This window comes from Thunnus albacares, chromosome 17, assembly GCF_914725855.1.
Source record: "Thunnus albacares chromosome 17, fThuAlb1.1, whole genome shotgun sequence".
NCBI lineage: Eukaryota > Metazoa > Chordata > Actinopteri > Scombriformes > Scombridae > Thunnus > Thunnus albacares.
This window is the reverse complement of record NC_058122.1, coordinates 27,269,119-27,287,935: the sequence shown is the minus strand read 5'-3', so window position 1 is coordinate 27,287,935 and position 18,817 is coordinate 27,269,119. Positions and strand designations below refer to the sequence as shown.

General features: G+C 39.0%; 3 protein-coding genes across 3 annotated transcripts in view; 2 read left to right on the top strand and 1 right to left on the bottom strand.

Annotated features, from left to right (window-relative positions):
• alg1 (ALG1 chitobiosyldiphosphodolichol beta-mannosyltransferase) overlaps positions 1-18,817 on the bottom strand; it is a 23,103-nt gene extending 4,286 nt beyond the window's left edge. The window contains exons 1-13 of the mRNA XM_044331081.1: positions 18,483-18,817; positions 12,763-12,840; positions 12,559-12,662; positions 11,103-11,251; positions 10,853-10,942; positions 10,437-10,550; positions 9,145-9,266; positions 8,846-8,884; positions 8,687-8,746; positions 8,481-8,591; positions 8,068-8,182; positions 7,292-7,367; positions 6,130-6,526 (exon numbers count right to left, since the gene is read on the bottom strand). Of these exons, the coding sequence (XP_044187016.1) occupies positions 6,395-6,526; positions 7,292-7,367; positions 8,068-8,182; positions 8,481-8,591; positions 8,687-8,746; positions 8,846-8,884; positions 9,145-9,266; positions 10,437-10,550; positions 10,853-10,942; positions 11,103-11,251; positions 12,559-12,662; positions 12,763-12,840; positions 18,483-18,774 (1,482 nt within the window). The 5' untranslated portion in view covers positions 18,775-18,817 and the 3' untranslated portion in view covers positions 6,130-6,394. The remainder of the gene's footprint in view (positions 1-6,129; positions 6,527-7,291; positions 7,368-8,067; positions 8,183-8,480; positions 8,592-8,686; positions 8,747-8,845; positions 8,885-9,144; positions 9,267-10,436; positions 10,551-10,852; positions 10,943-11,102; positions 11,252-12,558; positions 12,663-12,762; positions 12,841-18,482) is intronic.
• Positions 1,477-3,209, top strand: LOC122966752 (tripartite motif-containing protein 16-like). The gene has a single exon (XM_044331076.1). It carries the CDS (start codon positions 1,483-1,485, stop codon positions 3,154-3,156), a length of 1,674 nt encoding a protein of 557 aa, XP_044187011.1. The 5' UTR covers positions 1,477-1,482; the 3' UTR covers positions 3,157-3,209.
• Positions 14,376-16,429, top strand: LOC122966750 (tripartite motif-containing protein 16-like). The gene has a single exon (XM_044331075.1). It carries the CDS (start codon positions 14,455-14,457, stop codon positions 16,126-16,128), a length of 1,674 nt encoding a protein of 557 aa, XP_044187010.1. The 5' UTR covers positions 14,376-14,454; the 3' UTR covers positions 16,129-16,429.

Genomic DNA, 18,817 nt, shown 5'->3' with positions numbered 1-18,817 from the left:
AACAGACTTTACTGATCAGATATGTGAACAATCTGAAGCTTTACATAATCAACAAAGATTTTTTTTTCAACAGTGAGCAAAGTGTTTTCTTCTGTCTTCATCTCAGGATCTCATTCAAAGCTTCTGGAGAAGATGTGAAACTAAAATGAGAGTTTATTTGAGGCAGTTTTCCTCCTGAAACACCACAAAGTACAGAGTTGATGTTCAGAGCAGACAAACGTTTGTCAGTCAGTCTCTTTACTTTCAGCTTTCTTCACTAAAGCATTTAATGTTTTCCAGGTGGAGCTCATTTTAACACCGTATACTGTTGAATAGTCTAATCTATAACAATACATATATAACAAACTGATCAAATGTTTTATGTGTAAAATATTGATCTGATAGATGACTAAAGCTGTCAAATAAATGTAGTGGAGTGGAAGTATAAAGTAGCATCAAATGGAAATAATCAATTAAAGTACAAGTATCTCAAAATTGTACTTAGATACAATAATTATGTAAATGTACTTAGTGACTTTCCATCACTACTTTTTATGTGTACAAGGTAGCATTTGGTCTCATTAATATGCATATAGAATATATTGCAGATTTGATGTGTATTCATGAGTGCTTGACACACTATTTGTTTATTTTTCTTCATAAGCCAGAAGGCTTCTCTTTTCTTCTTCTTCTCTGTTTCAGTACGTCTCAGCTTCTTCAGGAAAATATGACGTCACACAGCTGTGTCACAGGACGTCAGACTGTCACAAACTAAATAAGCAATATTTTATTTGAACATATTCTGCAGGCTGCAGCTGTTTTTTATTGCTCCTTTACATCAGTTCTGTTCTTTCAGTAATTGACAGGTTTAAATTGTTTATTTGTGTCTTATTCTGTGACAGCCAGACGCTACTGTAGATTTATAATCAAGTGATAAAATATTGGAGCAGTTATCAGCTGTTTTCCTTCCAGCTATCAATATGCAGAAATTATTAAGTAACAGTTTAAACTGTTAATTAATAATTTCTACATATTGATAGCTGACTTCTTCATAATTGACAGTGGAGATGCTGTGCGTCATTGTCGTCTCCTCAAAATAACACCAGAGTGAGTGAGGACGTCAATTTTGGTGAATTAAACTCCTCCGTCCTCGCTGGGAGGAGCTGAGATGTGAGTGAGGGAGGCGAGGAGACACGTTAGTCAAATGAAAAGCAGCCAGTATCCCTTTAAAATTGCTCCTCTACCTGGAATGAATCAGCGCTTGATAAGCCCTCCCTCTTCTTCCTGCTCTCAAACACAACAAGCTCCACTCTGTGCTCATATTTCCTTGTTCCCTCCCCTTCAGATCTACAGTTTGCAGATTGGTGTAACCAACATGTAATGCAGTACAAGACCTGTCAGGCTCCATTTATTGCAGAAACACGTGTTGTTCAGATCAAAGTCCAAACTGGTTTCACCTGTCAGGAAGTGAATCTCAGACAGTCGTTTCAACTGAGAACTGAAATGGCGCAGAAAGGAGATCAGCTGGACCGAGAAACCTTCTCTTGTTCGATCTGTCTGGATCTACTGAAGGATCCGGTGACTATTCCCTGTGGACACAGCTACTGCATGAGATGTATTAAAGACTTCTGGGATGAAGAGAATCAGAAGAAGATCTACAGCTGCCCTCAGTGCAGACAGACCTTCGCACCGAGGCCTGTCCTGGTGAAAAGCACCATGTTAGCAGCTTTAGTGGAGCAGCTGAAGAAGACTGGACTCCAAGCTGCTCCTGCTGATCACTGCTATGCTGGACCTGAAGATGTGGCCTGTGATGTCTGCACTGGGAGGAAGCTGAAAGCCCTCAAGTCCTGTCTGACTTGTCCAGCCTCTTACTGTGAGAAACACCTCCAGTCTCATTATCATGCAGCTCCATTAAAGAAACACAAGCTGGTCGACCCCTCAGAGAAACTCCAGGAGAACATCTGCTCTTGTCATGATGAGGTGATGAAGATGTTCTGCCGTACTGATCAGCAGAGTATCTGTTATCTCTGCTCTGTGGATGAACATAAAGGCCACGACACAGTCTCAGCTGCAGCAGAAAGGACTGAGAGGCAGAGAGAGCTCGAGGTGAGTCGACAAAACATCCAGCAGAGAATCCAGGACAGAGAGAAAGATGTGAAGATGCTTCAACAGGAGGTGGAGGCCGTCAGTCGCTCTGCTGATAAAGCAGTGGAGGACAGTGAGAAGATCTTCACTGAGCTGATCCGTCTTATCCAGAAAAGAAGCTCTGATGTGAAGCAGCAGATCAGATCCCAGCAGGAAACTGAAGTGAGTCGAGTCAAAGAGCTTCAGGAGAAGCTGGAGCAGGAGATCACTGAGCTGAAGAGGAAAGACGCTGAACTGAAGCAGCTCTCACACACAGAGGATCACAACCAGTTTCTACACAACTACCCCTCACTGTCACAACTCAGTCCATCTACAGACTCATCCAGCATCAATATCCGTCCTCTGAGATACTTTGAGGATATGACAGCAGCTGTGTCAGAGCTCAGAGATCAACTACAGGACATCCTGATGGAGAAATGGACAAACATCTCACTGACAGTGGCTGAAGTGGACGTTTTACTGCCAGAACCAGAACCCAAGACCAGAGCTGAGTTCTTAAAATATTCATGTGAAATCACATTGGATCCAAACACAGCAAACACACATCTGTTATTATCTGAGGGGAACAGAAAAGCAACACTCATGAGACAAAAACAGTCTTATTCTCGTCACCCAGACAGATTCACTGGATGGAGTCAGGTCCTGAGTAGAGAGAGTCTGACTGGACGTTGTTACTGGGAGGTGGAGTGGAGAGGGGTAGGAGTTTATGTAGCAGTCGCATACAAGAATATCAGCAGAGCAGGAAATTCAAATGAATGTCTATTTGGATGTAATGACAAATCTTGGATGTTAAATTGTCACACTGACAGTTATACATTTCGGTTCAACCATGTCTCAACTCCCGTCTCAGGTCCTGGTTCCTCCAGAGTAGGAGTGTACCTGGATCACAGTGCAGGTATTCTGTCCTTCTACACCATCTCTGAAACCATGACTCCCCTCCACAGAGTCCAGACCACATTCACTCAGCCTCTCTATGCTGGACTTCGGCTTTATGATTATGGAGTCACAGCTGAGTTGTGTAAACTCAAATAGACAGAAGTCATTTCAGACTTCATGTGCCAGATTTTGTTGTAATTCTTCATGTTTTTGTCTCCATTGTGTCTGAAAGCTCGTTGCTGTGGTGTTTCTGAACTGCACAGAAATCAGCTGTCAATCAAACTGGGATTGTCAACACTGTTGTTCATTTCATTTGTTGTTCTTTTAATGTTTTCAGTTTCTTTAAATGTCACTTTTTCCTGTGTGTTTTTATCCATGGAGGCTATCACTGCCCATGATGACGTCTTTTACCTTCACTGACGTTTCTTCAGATTAAAATATAAACTTCTCTTTGTTCTAACTGTTAGTTTCATGTTTGTATTGATGTATTTGTGTGCTGTTGTTTCTTAAACAGAGAAAACAGCAGAACTTCCTTCATCATAAATATTTTGTTCCCATCACTTTGTAAATTCATAAATAAATGTACAATCCAACTGTAATTATCATGATAATAATCATTTATTATGTTCTTGTACATTCTGGGTTAAACTACCTGATTGTGTGGATGAAGTGAATCTAAACATGAAATCATTGAACGAGAGTCATTTAACAGACTTTACTGATCAGATGTGTGAACAACCTGAAGCTTTACCTAATTAATAAAGATGTTTTTTTCAACAATGAGCAAAATTTCTTCTGTCTGAATTTTTCTGATGAATGATAATGATGTTGATCAGTATTATTATTATATAGATTATTATTAGTAGGTTGAGATTGGTGATGATGATGATGATGATTGCTATTATGTTTAAAAACGATGACCCCAGAACACTCACAGCTAGCTTAGATTCATATTTGTTTTCATCTTCATCTGCATTTACATTTGATATTTCAGAAATTAATTATAAGAGTCTACAAACTAAAAATCACTGGGTTTAATTTTTACCCAATTTCAGTCAATATAGCACCAACACAACACTGGGTTAACTTTACCTAGTAGCAATCTGTTATTTTGAGTCAGAGTCACACACAACAAGCTCAGGTTTTAGCTAAAAACTGTTATAACAGATTATAACAAGCTTTAGTTTGGGTAAATAACCCAACAGTAAAATAAAAAATAACACTAAAATTGGGTCAAAACAACCTCTTCATGGTAATCTATCTAATATATGTTAAGATATTTGAGGTGCTTTACAAACAGACATTGTTATCCACAGAACAAGAAAAATTACATTACATGCAGAAGTGGGATAAAGTAACTGTTTTTAAGTCTCAAGCAGTGATGGAAGAAGTACTTAGATTCTTTAATTAAGTAAAAGTACTAATACAGCAATGAAAAAGTACTCCATTACAAGTAAAAGTCCTGCATGAAAAATCCTCCTACAGTAAAAGTACATAAGTATTATGAGCTTGATGTAGTTAAAGTATTGCAGTAAAAGTACATAAGTATTATGAGCTTGATGTAGTTAAAGTATTGCAGTAAAAGTACATAAGTATTATGAGCTTGATGTAGTTAAAGTATTGCAGTAAAAGTACATAAGTATTATGAGCTTGATGTAGTTAAAGTATTGCAGTAAAAGTAGTGGTTTGGTCCCTCTGACTGATATATTATTATATATGACATCATTAGATTATTAATAGTGAAGCATCAGTGTTAGAGCAGCATGTTACTGTTGTAGCTGCTGGAGGTGGAGCTAGTTTACACTACTTTATATACAGTTAGCTAGTTTAGTCCAGTGGTTCCCAACCTAGGGGTCGGGCCCCTCCAAAGGGTCAATGCAAAAGTGCATTGAAAACATTATTGAAGTAGAAGTGCATAAGTATTAGCAACAAAATCTAAGTATCAAAAGTAAAAGTACTCATTATGGAAAAAGGGCCCCATTTAGATGTAAGCAGCATTTTAATTTGCAGATATGTTAAAATGCTGTTTAATGTGCTGCAGCGGAGCAGCTAATTAGCTACCTAGCAGCTAACTGATGCTAGCCGTGAATGTTTGTTTGTTGGCTCATTCAACAGGCTGCAGGATGAGACGTGTGTTCATGTTTGTAAGTTAGATAATAAGGAGACTTTAGCAGGAAAGCTAATGTGGGTTGTTGTTCAGAGTCTGTGTAGCAGGATGCAATCAGGCTCAGTGTGACCGTCTGCTCTGACTGTGATACCATATAAACCAGCAATTATCACTTTTTCTAGCCGATGTAGGCTAAAATATTGTCTCTTTAGGTAATTATTTGGCTTGTGAAATATCAGAAGTTTTGTGATATGATAAGAAAGGTTTACTGTAAAAACTGAATAATTTGGTATCTAGTAATAATGAGGAAATATGTCAGGATAACATGAAAAATATCTTGTAACAATGTAGAAAGGAATTTGTTAGAAACTGAGCAAATATTTTTTTTCATGGTGGCAGCAGTACACTGCTGTAGTATTTCCCTCTTTGTGTCAGGCCTGTTTAAAGGTTCTGCTCAGTGGTGTTACTGGGTACACTGGCCTAATACTTATGTGCTTTTACTTAACCGATGTGACATTTTCACTGCAGTTACTTGTAATGAGTATATTTATATCACAGTATTGCGTCTCTTACTTCAGTAAAGGATCTCAGCACTAATCAACACACTGATGGAGACGCCTGCCTCTCTACCTCCTAACTAAACACATCACTACACCTCTGAATCTGTTGTAATAATACTTGTGAATTATTGTAATCGCTTGTGAGTTTGAATCCACTGACAGGTAGAATGGATGGATGGAAATGTACTGAGTGGATTTTAAATTAGTCAGTGTGTCAAAGGGAACATCTGGATCCTGAGGGTAGACCAGTGGTCTCATCTATAACAGCATTTTTATAAAATGACTGTTTTATGTGTAAAATATAAATCTCTAAAATGAGCCGTGAGATGGAACATAAGTGCAGTACTCAGTACATCACTGTCTGTAGCACAATAAAGATTTTATTTACAAATGTACATCATATCAAAGTGTTTTTATACATTCAAGTGCTCTGAAGTAGGAAAAAAAAAACACTGGAAGGATCGTCCCGTCTGCTCCGACAGAATCCTCCACCTTCAAGACATTAAACAACAGATGTACCTACTTTCTTCTATCTGAAATATTCTAACACGACTTCTCTGCTGTTCATCTGTGTGTCACTTTCTGTTGTTCTGTCCAAACTTAAAACCATCCCAGCAAATGTTAGTGGTTGAATTAACACTTTACTGTTCTCAAGAGGGAAACACGTGGTCCATTTTTAGATGTTTTATAGTCTGAAGATATTGGTCCTTAAACATCCCATCGTGTGTCACGGAGCGGTGATCAGAGGCAGCACGTTCTGGTCCCAGTTGTCGTCCCAGCGCTGCCCTCTGCTGGACCGGAGGTTCCTCCTGAACGCTCCTAGTCTGCCCTCTGAACTGGGAAACTCTGACAGCAGAGACTGAAAAACACACAAACACACCAAAAACTACTTAATATCAAATGTGTCATTAAACGCACCAATCAGAACTCAGTGAAATTTGAATCAGAATGTGTTGACAGTTGTGTGTTTGAGCAAATTTTAGTTTTTTGTCTGTTCAACTCTTGAACAATAATTTAAAACTAAACTCCACAGACAACCTTTAAAATCTGAAAGGTGTCACATCTGCCTCCAGAACGAGGGTTATTGATTAGGTCACTTTGTAGAAACCATTTCATATTTATGAATCCACCACCACACGTGCAGGTGAGACACATGAATAATCTGATGTATAATAAGACAAATTCCCATTAAACTTTTAAACATTTGACTGACTATTGATCCTGTAGTTGATTGTGAGGAAGCAGAGTTATTAAAGTAGGGACTAAATAGTCGACAATATGATTTAAAATTGGATATTAGAAATAATAAAAATGTATAAAAAAATCAACCAGACTAAACATGATTTACCTGAGGACCTCACCAAATAATTGTCAAATTAAGGACAGTAATCAATAGTTGCAGCACATGTTCATCTTTTCTCTTTCAAACACATATATATTAAATATTTTTATTGTAAATTTCTATCTTATTGTATTTCTTGATTCTACTGATGATGTCTTGACATGTTCAGTACTTGTATTTTCTCTTTCTTTATATATTTAAACTGTCCTGCACCACAACAACAAAGCAAAGTCCCTGCATGTGAAAACCATCCTGTTCTAAAGCCGACTGTAAACGTCTCACCTTCAGCTGGTCGACCAGCTCCTGAGAGTCTCTGAAGATCAGTCCGTTCTCCTCGTGTTTCACCAGCTCATGTAAACTGAGGAGAAAGACTTCTGTGTCAGCTTCAGTTCACACATTTCAGTATTTCAGATACATTAAAGTTTCCGTCTCAGCTCCCACAGATCAGTTTGTTCCCAGAGTCTCAGGGAGAATCTTCAATACTGTAATTTAAGGGAGAATTTGAGCTGAAAACCTTCACTGAACGCAGATATTTGACTGTTTTTCTGATCCTTTCAGTTCACTTCCTGTTCTTGCACAGTTTATACTGATAATGTGTCAGATTTACTTTTAAAATTTTTAGTACGTTTTTGAATCAATGGGTCCTTCATTTCAAACACAAATAAACAAAAGCAGCTTCTCATTTTTATCCGGCAACCATCGACTTTGATGAAATGACAACTGCTGTATCTATCTAGCCGACTGATCTCAGACCTTAATCATTTATTATATCTGACAGGTGTGAATCCTCTTGTTTTGACCCAGAGGGAAGTAAACTGTAAAGTCAATTTAACTGTAAATCTGCAAAGAAAATGCAAATAAATGTTTGTTTCCATCCACTTCTGTTCTGTGGATATTAAGAGTTGGTTCATCAAGATAAACAGTTGATGGCGCTAATCCTCCAGATGAAGAACTTTCTGGAAGTTAGTTTAGACTTTGTGCTACACTTGGATGAAAACTTGGCTGATGTCACGTTGAGTTATGTTTGTGTACTTTGTCACTTCCTGCACGCTGCTCACCAGTTGAAGTGGATTGCACAGACGGGCAGGCAGCAGCCAAACATGTCCACCACCTTCATGGGCAGATCCAGACCGCTGGACGACTTGTGGAGACAAACACCCAGATCTGCTGAACCTGGAGGACACACATGTGCACACACAAACACACACACACACACACACGTACACACATACACCGGGCTGATCAGGCGCAGCAAGAATTTATTTTTCTTTTATGACATTATGAGGTGAAAATGCATTTTGAGGAGGTTGTGTGTGTGTTTAAGCATCGTTTTCTCTGACTTTACTGCTTGTTAAAGAACAAAATAATTGTTATCTTTGGTGGTTAAGAGGTTCAAACTCTGTCAGATACACACAGAGACGTGTGATGACATCATAAAGTAACACACAGTGTGTGTGTGTGTCAGTCTTACCTAATAAGACTGGATAGTCTTCTGCCTCCAGCCAGGGAGTGCAGATCTTCACATGTTGTAAATGCAGAGAGTCGATCAGCTTCTTGTAGTGTTCCTTCTGAGGACCCTTACCTGCACACACACACACACACACACACACATATATATATATAAACCACTGAAGATCATTTGACAGTCAGACAACATGTGAGGCAGCAGAGGATCACCTGTGATCACACAGACTAGTGATGGTAAAGAAGCTCCTCCTTTAATGAAATCTTCATATTCTGTTGAAAACAAACAGATCACAGATGAAAACTGATGAAACATATTTTATTTTATATCATTTGTTCTCAGTTTAGTTTCAGTATAAAAACCTCTGGTACCTTCAAGAGCCTTCAGCAGGATGGAGAAATCTTCATCCTCTGTGGAGAGAAAGTGAAATCTGATTATTAAACAGATCAACACACCAGTATAACCAGTCACATGTGTCTGGCTATACTGGTTAATCCACACCTGTTAGTTTATCAGAACAGATTCTCAGCGGCCATGTTGTCATTTCTTACAATCCACTGTAACTAATCATCTTCATCAAGACGTTTGATTTCTATCTCATATAAATGATCCACAACATACATAATATACACGCGTGTGTTTATGATCATACAGTATGTATGTTATCCACCTGTCCAGCTGGTGCTGCTGATCAGCAGCGCCGGTCGCTCCGCCCTCAACGTCACCGTGTCATCAGTGAGGTCACGAACTGAGAAGATTGTCCTCTCCACCCCACCGTCCTCATCCTCACACCTGGAGACACACGACAGCTTTATTCTAAGTTTTATGTCAAGTTATATCGATTATTTTTGATCTCTGTGTTTGGCTTGTTCAGCTTTTTCTTGTTTTATTGATTAATGTGATTTTAAATTGTTGTTTGTTGCTGTTTTTGTGTGAATATCTGCACTTTGTAGAAGCTAATTAGGATCCTTTAAATCCTTTAAAGCTTTGGTCCTAATCTACAGAAGCACTGACTGGTCTGGTTCCAGGTTAGATATCCAACACGCTCCCAGTTTATCAACTGGGCAGATTTCAGCCGAACATCCTGCCTGCTAAACTGAGCTCTGCACCAACACGGTCTTCTTTAAAAAATAAACTGAAGACATTTTTATTTAATTTAGCTTTTAATTAGTTGTGTGTGTGTCTGTTTTTAACGAGGGTATCAATTGTTAGGTGTGCGCAGTGGCGACATCTACCGGTGGCCTGAGGTAGGTCGTGCACGAAAACATAATCGCTCGCCAATATATGGCGCAGTAGGTGCTTCCCCACTTGTGGACTGTGCTTGGTTTGGGTACAGATTTTAAAAACGCCCCCCTGTGGTTATCTTTCAGTATGACACCCTGTCATTCTGTTTGGATGCACTTGTTAATGTTGTGTTTTGTTATAACTTATTTTCTACTGTTCTATCACTCTGTAAAGCACTTTGAAATGATATTAAATGATACAAATAAACTTGAGCTTAAGGCAAATATTAAAAGAAACAGCAGCGTAACATAAAATCAGTCCTCTTTATGATCTTTTAGTAACTGGATAATCTTCCTCTCAGGTTGTTACACATATAAAGTCTGCAACAAGCTAAATATTTCATTTTAAACCCACTGAATGAGTCCACTGTTACGTAAAATGAAAATATTCTGGATTTCACTTTGGACACATGTAGGAACATGTATCTGTTGCAAAATCTGGGATCTGAACTAAACTGTCAAATAAAGCAGAACAGTTTTAAAACAATGTTTGAAACAGAAGGAGAGAAAATGTATTTTAAAAAATGATGAACTGAACAAAAGTCAAGTGATTTTTAGAACTTTTTTTTAAAGGATACTCAGTAACTGAGATGTTTCCATGACAACATACATTGTTGGTGACACTTTAATAGATGAATATGAAGTAATTATGTCATGTTTCTCTTTTTTAATCACTCACCCGCTGTGTTTGAACTGAGGATGAGTGTTGGCCAGTCTGATGAAGAGTTCGTGCTGCAGTTTCAGTGGAGTCTCTCTGAAAATGGCGGCTGGTCTGTCGTACAGCGTGGTCGCCCTGCAAACATCAGACAGTCAACACTGACGCTCTTCACTGTGCCTCATGTTAACTAAGACTATAAATGAGGTTTCATGAGCTTTAATCTCCTGAATAATTCAGACATTTTCAAGGGTTTTATGTTCTTTTTATGTCCTTTATATTTATATTTTTGGTCCTGAGTGTTTTCATTGACGGTGGTCGGTCTGTTGGTGCCACTCTTTGGTCCAGAGGGGGATATTTCAACAGATTATGATGAAATTTGCTATTATTAAATGTTGTTGTACATAGCTGCACAACATAAGTGAAAAACAAAATCATACTTGATGCCCCAGTTTTTCTGCAAGTCGTCCTTCATGGCGTTTGTAACACACAGGTTGTGAGAGGCCAGAGGGCCGAAGAAGTGTTCGTACCTGAAAGACGACCAGAACAGAGTCAGCGGCAAATCTTTTAGGCCCCTTAAATACATCAGAAAGCCAGAAATTATACAACAAAGAATGTATTTCCTATAAAACGTTGGATAAATACTCTGAGACTCAAGATAACAACCACAGACAGTGTTGGTTTACTGACCACTTTGCCAGGCGGACCACCGGGTGTGTGGATCCGTGGCTCAGGGACATGATGGTGTAGCCGTAGTTGTGCCAGTCGATGACGAATGTGCTGCCGCGCAGGACGCACACGAGCCAGGACACTGCGATGCCGGGCAAACCTGGAGGATTCTGGGATACGAACACAAACGTTCCCGTTAGCACAGAGACGTTCGCAAGAAAGTCAGCCGAGTGGTTCACAGTAAATGTGTAAACACAGTAAACACTCTACTGTAAAACCACTGCAATTTAACAATATTTATTAGGGACCGAGTCCAAAAGGCAGAGGCCTAAGGGCGAGGATCCTATTGTTTTTCGTGTGTTTGTTTGTTTGTTTGTTTCTTTATTATTACGCCACTTAAACCCTAAATTTGACCCCCTAAATATGCTCAAAAACTCACCAAATTTGGCAGGCACATCAGGTCTGGTGAAAAATTTGATAAAATGTAAAAATTAACCCCAAAGTGCCAAAATGTGCTCTCTAGCGCCACCTATGTAACTAAAATGGCCACCATGGCCTGTCAGAATGTCGTAGAGAGATCAAACCAAAACTCAATTATTCGTCTCATCAAGACCTACAAATCATAAGCTGACACCCCTGACCTAAATGTAACAGTAAGTCCACAATTAGCCTTTCAAAATAAGACTTTGCCCCAATTTTGGCTCCCAAACAAACGCTATCTCCTCCGAGGGTGTTAATGGTATCGGCTTCAAACTTTAATAGATGACTTATGACACTGTGCTGAAAAAAAGTTGTTAAAAACTTTGTAATAACTCGAATGGTTTAGATTTTATAAGCCCTAAAAGTTGCAGCGCCACATCACACCTTACAATGTAAACCAATGGGGAGGCATGAGCTTTGTGTCAAACAGAGGCTTCTGACATCTAAACTATAAATCTGACTACTTTCAAACCTGCATCAGTGGATTCGCCACGAAATTTTCTACTAAAATATGAATTTTAATGTTAGATTAGGCCAAAGTCATGGGATTTATGAGGATATTTCACAAGAAGCGTACTCTAAAATCCTCCTCTCCAACTGCTCCTGGTGATGTCACTCCCTCAGTGCTGTGAAACATTCCGCAATACACACTCATTATAAAATCACAGGAGGAGCAAAAAAGACTTTAAAACTCACACTCTAATATCTCAAAAACAGTAAAAGATAGAAAAAACATGTAAATTCAAGATTTGTAGGTCAAAGTCTCGTGACTCATTTAAAGTTCAAATGAAGTCTGTGTCTACCATAAATCCATGTTTCATCTCACCCTCACTGGTAAACAACACCCTGAAATAATCAAACTCCTGATAAGATACTTGTATGAAAACACAAAGAGAAACATAAAACATTACAACCTGTTTTGCATTAATGGTCAGCAGCAAGAACTCCGGTTGAGCCTTTTTCACTGATACTCTTCTTCTATCAGGATGAGACAAACCTGCATCAGAATATGACACTGCAGCTCCATCTTCAGCAGCACATGAAGAAGCTGCAGAGACTGAACCATCACCTTCGTCACATACGTGAGGACTTTAGGCCCAACTGGAAAAACAACAAAACACTTTATGTGAACAGCAACAAACACTGAATAACCAACAAAAACTCCAAAGAAGACAAAACACAGAAACACTAAACCAGTTACCTTGAACTCCTTTCACCTCTGCTATGGAGACTATTTTTATCTTCTCCTCTCTCAGCACGTCTTGATGAGGTTTGGTGTCTGAAAGGAGAAAATTTCAGAGAAAATATTCATCACTTTTACAGCATAACTCATGTGAGATGTTTAAAAGATTTTTTATATCAGTCATTTCTGTTTTAGCTTTTCAGTTCATATGTTGAGCTGCTGTTGATGCAGCACTGAGTTTTCAAGGAAAAGGATCCAGACAGCTGTAATTTACTGTGTATTTGTGTAACCTTCTTATGAAATGCAATTAAAAAAAACACACAGTATCTTATAAATTACTGTTCCTTTTATTTAGAGCTGCACTGATTAGTCGAGTCAGACAATTAATCGCCGACTATTTTGGAAACTGATTCGTCATTTCTCATCATTAATCTCATTTTTCTCGTTGCCGTGATGTTTCTGAACTGCACAGAGATCAGCTGTCAATCAAACTGGGATTGTCAACACTTTTTTTCTTTTCATTTGTTGTTCTTTTAATGTTTTGAGTTTCTTTAAATGTCACTTCTTCCTGTGTGTTTTTATCCATGGAGGCTATCGCTGCTCATGATGACGTCTTTTACCTTCACTGACGTTTCTTCAGATGAAAATATAAACGTCTCTTTGTTCTTAATGTTAGTTTCATGTTTGTATTGATGTATTTGTGTGCTGTTGTTTCTTCTAATAAAGTGGGACTTAGAGTCCTGGTTTTCCCTCCGCCATCATCGAGGATGTTCTGTTGATGTATTATTATGGTTCTGATCCCTTAAATGCACCTCGAGGAGAGGAGGAGCTTAGAGCGAGGAACCACAGGTGTCTCCTCTGCAGAAGTTTTTTACCGGACAGCAACATTCCTTTGATCAAATGTGTTTATTGATTGGTTATTGATTGGTCAGCTGATCTGTTGGGACAGTAACAGTTGGGTTGTTGTTTTAATACAGCAGATCAGGTAAACTACCTGTGGAAGAGGAATGACAACACCAACTTCAGCTTTTCATATATATATAAAAATAAAAATGATGTGTGTTGAATCTGAATTAATCATAAAAACACTATTTGTTTATTTATCTTCATAAGTCAAAAGGCTTCTCTTTTCTTCTTCTTCTCTGTTTCAGTGCGTCTCAGCTCCTTCAGGAAAATATGACGTCACACAGCTGCGTCTCCTATAAAATCATCCTGAGCCTGAAAAGGACGTCAGACTGTCACAAACTAAATAAGCAATATTTTAACAATTTAATATTTAAATTTAATAATTTCTCCATATTGATAGCTGACTTCTTCATATTTGACAGTGGAGATGCTGTGCGTCATTGTCGTCTCCTCAAAATAACACCAGAGTGAGTGAGGACGTCACTTTAGGTGAATTAAATTCCTCCGTCTTCGCTGGGAGGAGCTGAGACGTGAGTGACGGAAGCGAGGAGCCATGTTAGTCAAATGAAAAGCAGCCAGTAACCTTAAAAACTGGAATGAATCAGCACTTTATACGCCCTCCCTCTTCTTCCTGCTCTCAAACACAACAAGCTCCACTCTGTGCTATATTTTCTTGTTCCCTCCCCTTCAGATCTACAGATTGCAGATTGGTGTAACCAACATGTAAAGTAGTACAAGAGCTGTCAAACTTGTGTCACTTGTCAGGAAGTGAAACTCAGACAGTCATTGCCACTGAGAACTGAAATGGCGCAGAAAGGAGATCAGCTGGACCGAGAAATCTTCTCTTGTTTGATCTGTCTGGATCTACTGAAGGATCCAGTGACTATTCCCTGTGGACAGAGCTACTGCATGAGATGTATCAAAACACACTGGGATGAAGAGGATCAGAGGAAGATCTACAGCTGCCCTCAGTGCAGACAGACCTTCGCACCAAGGCCTGTCCTGGTGAAAAGCACCATGTTAGCAGCTTTAGTGGAGCAGATGAAGAAGACTGGACTCCAAGCTGCTCCTGTTGATCACTGCTATGCTGGACCTGAAGATGTGGCCTGTGATGTCTGCACTGGGAGGAAGCTGAAAGCCCTCAAGTCCTGTCTGGTGTGTCTGGCCTCTTATTGTGAGAATCACCTCCAGCGTCACTATGATGTTGCTCCATTAAAGAAACACAAGCTGGTCGACCCCTCAGAGAAGCTGCAGGAGAACATCTGCTCTCATCATGATGAGGTGATGAAGATATTCTGCCGTACTGATCAGCAGAGTATCTGTTATCTCTGCTCTGTGGATGAACATAAAGGCCACGACACAGTCTCAGCTGCAGCAGAAAGGACTGAGAGGCAGAGAGAGCTCGAGGTGAGTCGACAACAAATCCAGCAGAGAATCCAGGACAGAGAGAAAGATGTGAAGCTGCTTCAACAGGAGGTGGAGGCCGTCGATCACTCTGCTGATAAAGCAGTGGAGGACAGTGAGAAGATCTTCACTGAGCTGATCCATCTCATCCAGAAAAGAAGCTCTGATGTGAAGCAGCAGATCAGATCCCAGCAGGAAACTGAAGTGAGTCGAATCAAAGAGCTTCAGGAGAAGCTGGAGCAGGAGATCACTGAGCTGAAGAGGAAAGACGCTGAACTGAAGCAGCTCTCACACACAGAGGATCACACCCAGTTTCTACTCAACTACCCCTCACTGTCACAACTCAGTGAACCTACAGACTCATCCAGCATCAATATCCGTCCTCTGAGATACTTTGAGGATGTGACAGCAGCTGTGTCAGAGCTCAGAGATCAACTACAGGACATCCTGATGGAGAAATGGACAAACATCTCACTGACAGTGGCTGAAGTGGACGTTTTACTGTCAGAACCAGAACCCAAGACCAGAGCTGGATTCTTAAAATATAAACAAGAAATCACACTGGATCCAAACACAGCAAACACATATCTGTTATTATCTGAGGGGAACAGAAAAGTGACATTCATGAGTCAACAACAGTCTTATTCTAGTCACCCAGACAGATTCACTGTATGGTTTCAGGTCCTGAGTAGAGAGAGTCTGACTGGCCGTTGTTACTGGGAGGTGGAGTGGAGAGGGAGAGGAGTTCGTGTAGCAGTCGCATACAAGAATATCAGCAGAGTAGGCGACTCAGATGAATGTGGATTTGGATTTAATGACAAATCTTGGATGTTAAATTGTCACACTAACAGTTATACATTTTGGTTCAACAGTAGCTCAACTCCCGTCTCAGGTCCTGGTTCCTCCAGAGTAGGAGTGTACCTGGATCACAGAGCAGGTATTCTGTCCTTCTACAGCATCTCTGAAACCATGACTCTCCTCCACAGAGTCCAAACCACATTCACTCAGCCTCTCTATGCTGGACTTGGGCTTTGTTATTATGGAGTCACAGCTGAGTTGTGTAAACTCAAATAGACAGAAGTCATTTCAGACTTCATGTGTCGTAATTCTTCATGTTTTTGTCTCCATTGTTTCTGAGAGCTCGTTGCTGTGATGTTTCTGAACTGCACAGAGATCAGCTGTCAATCAAACTGGGATTATCAACACTTTTGTTCTTTTCATTTGTTGTTCTTTTAATGTTTTCAGTTTCTTTAAATGTCACTTTTTCCTGTGTGTTTTTATCCATGGAGGCTATCGCTGCCCATGATGACGTCTTTTACCTTCACTGACGTTTCTTCAGATGAAAATATAAACTTCTCTTTGTTTTAAATCTTAGTTTCATGATTTTATTGATGTATTTGTGTGCTGTTGTTTCTTAAACAGAGACTTATTTCATCATAGATATTTTGTTCTCATCACTTTGTAAATTCATAAAGAAATGTACAATCAAACTGTAATTATCATGATAATAATCATTTATTATGTTCTTGTACATTCTGGGTTAAACTAACTGATTGTGTGGATGAAGTGAATCTAAACATGAAATCATTGAACAAGAGTCATTTAACAGACTTTATTGATCAGATGTGTGAACAATCTGAAGCTTTACATTATCAATAAAGATGTTTTTTTTTCAACAATGAGCAAAGTGTTTTCTTCTGTCTTTGAATTTTGATGATGATGATAACGATGTTGATCAGTATTATTATTATTATATAGATTATGGTTAGTAGGTTGAGATTGGTGATGATGATGATGATTAATATTATGTTTAAAAATGATGAGATGATGTGATGTGATATCCTGTGGCTGTGTATAGGAGTATGTGTGTGATATGTACTAAACTGTGATTAAACAAAAAAAAAAAAGATGACCTCAGAAGACTCACAGCTATCTAATATCTGCAATTACATTTGATATTTCAGAAATTAATACTAAGAGTCTACAAACTAAAAATCACTGGGATTAATTTTTACCCAGTTTGGGTCAATGTGGCATCAACACAACACTGGGTTAACTTTACCTAGTAGCAATCTGTTATTTTGAGCCAGTGTCACACACAACAAGCTCAGGTTTTAGCTAAAAACTGTTATAACAGATTATAACAATCTTTAGTTTGGGTAAACAACCCAACAATAAAATAAAAAATAACACTAAAACTGGGTCAAAACAACCTCTTCATGGTAATACATCTAATATATGTTAAGATATTTGAGGTGCTTTACAAACAGACATTGTTATCCACAGAACAAGAAAAATTACATTACATGCAGAAGTGGGATAAAGTAACTGTTTTTAAGTCTCAAGCAGTGATGGAAGAAGTACTTAGATTCTTTAATTAAGTAAAAGTACTAATACAGCAATGAAAAAGTACTCCATTACAAGTAAAAGTCCTGCATGAAAAATCCTCCTACAGTAAAAGTACATAAGTATTATGAGCTTGATGTAGTTAAAGTATTGCAGTAAAAGTACATAAGTATTATGAGCTTGATGTAGTTAAAGTATTGCAGTAAAAGTACATAAGTATTATGAGCTTGATGTAGTTAAAGTATTGCAGTAAAAGTACATAAGTATTATGAGCTTGATGTAGTTAAAGTATTGCAGTAAAAGTAGTGGTTTGGTCCCTCTGACTGATATATTATATATGACATCATTAGATTATTAATAGTGAAGCATCAGTGTTAGAGCAGCATGTTACTGTTGTAGCTGCTGGAGGTGGAGCTAGTTTACACTACTTTATATACAGTTAGCTAGTTTAGTCCAGTGGTTCCCAACCTAGGGGTCGGGCCCCTCCAAAGGGTCAGCAGATAAATCTGAGGGGTGGTGAGATGATTAATGGGAGAGGAAAGAAGAAAAAACAAAGTTCTGATACACAAATCTGTTTTCAGTTTTTGGACTTTTTCTCTAATCTTTGATTTTTGCTGAAATATTGGATCATTTGAACATTTATTGAAATGAAAGCATGTGAGAAGTTTAGAGGGAAAAATCACTATTTGGTGGAGCTGTTAACAACTCATAGACATGTGAAATGTGACCCCGACTACACACTGCTTTTTGTAAGACGTCAAAAGCCAAAAAGGTTGGAAACCACTGGTTTCATCTTTAACAATGTGTTGTATTTTAAAAGCTTGTTATATTGTGTCAAATCTGCATCTGAAAAGTAACTAAAGCTGTCAAATAAATGTTGTGGAGTAGAAAGTACAATATTTCCCTCTGAAATGTAGTGGAGTGGAAGTATAAAGTAGCATCACATGGAAATACTCAAGTAAAGTACAAATACCTCAAAACTGTACTTCAGTGCAGTACTTATATAAATGTACTTAGTTACTTTCTGGTCTTTAACAGCTTCATTTAAAGGTTTCTGGGGTTGATATAAGAGACTTTCTTACCTAAAAATCCGACAAAAGTAACATGATATCCGTGTTTGCTGAGCGACAGGACGTGATACTGCATCCGAGGACTGCGACCGATGTCCCCCAACACCAGCACACACACCCGCCGGTCGGTCCCGGCGTCCCGCTCCCGCAACCTCCGCAACCACAGCGACACCAGCCCGGTTACAACGGCCAGAGACACCGCCGGACACGTGACATCTGAACCTGCCGCATAAAATATCGCTAAAAGCGCCGAAATTAGCGCAAAAACTGCCAGCAAAGCCGTGCAGATGCTGCGCGCCGCCATGTCTGTTTGTGATTTGTTATGACGTGGCTCACAGAGGGGGAGG

What these genes read in the sequence shown, in the direction of transcription:
- LOC122966752 (XM_044331076.1), top strand. Translation starts at nt 1,483, where the DNA reads ATGGCGCAGAAAGGAGATCAGCTGGACCGAGAAACCTTCTCTTGTTCG.
- LOC122966750 (XM_044331075.1), top strand. Translation starts at nt 14,455, where the DNA reads ATGGCGCAGAAAGGAGATCAGCTGGACCGAGAAATCTTCTCTTGTTTG.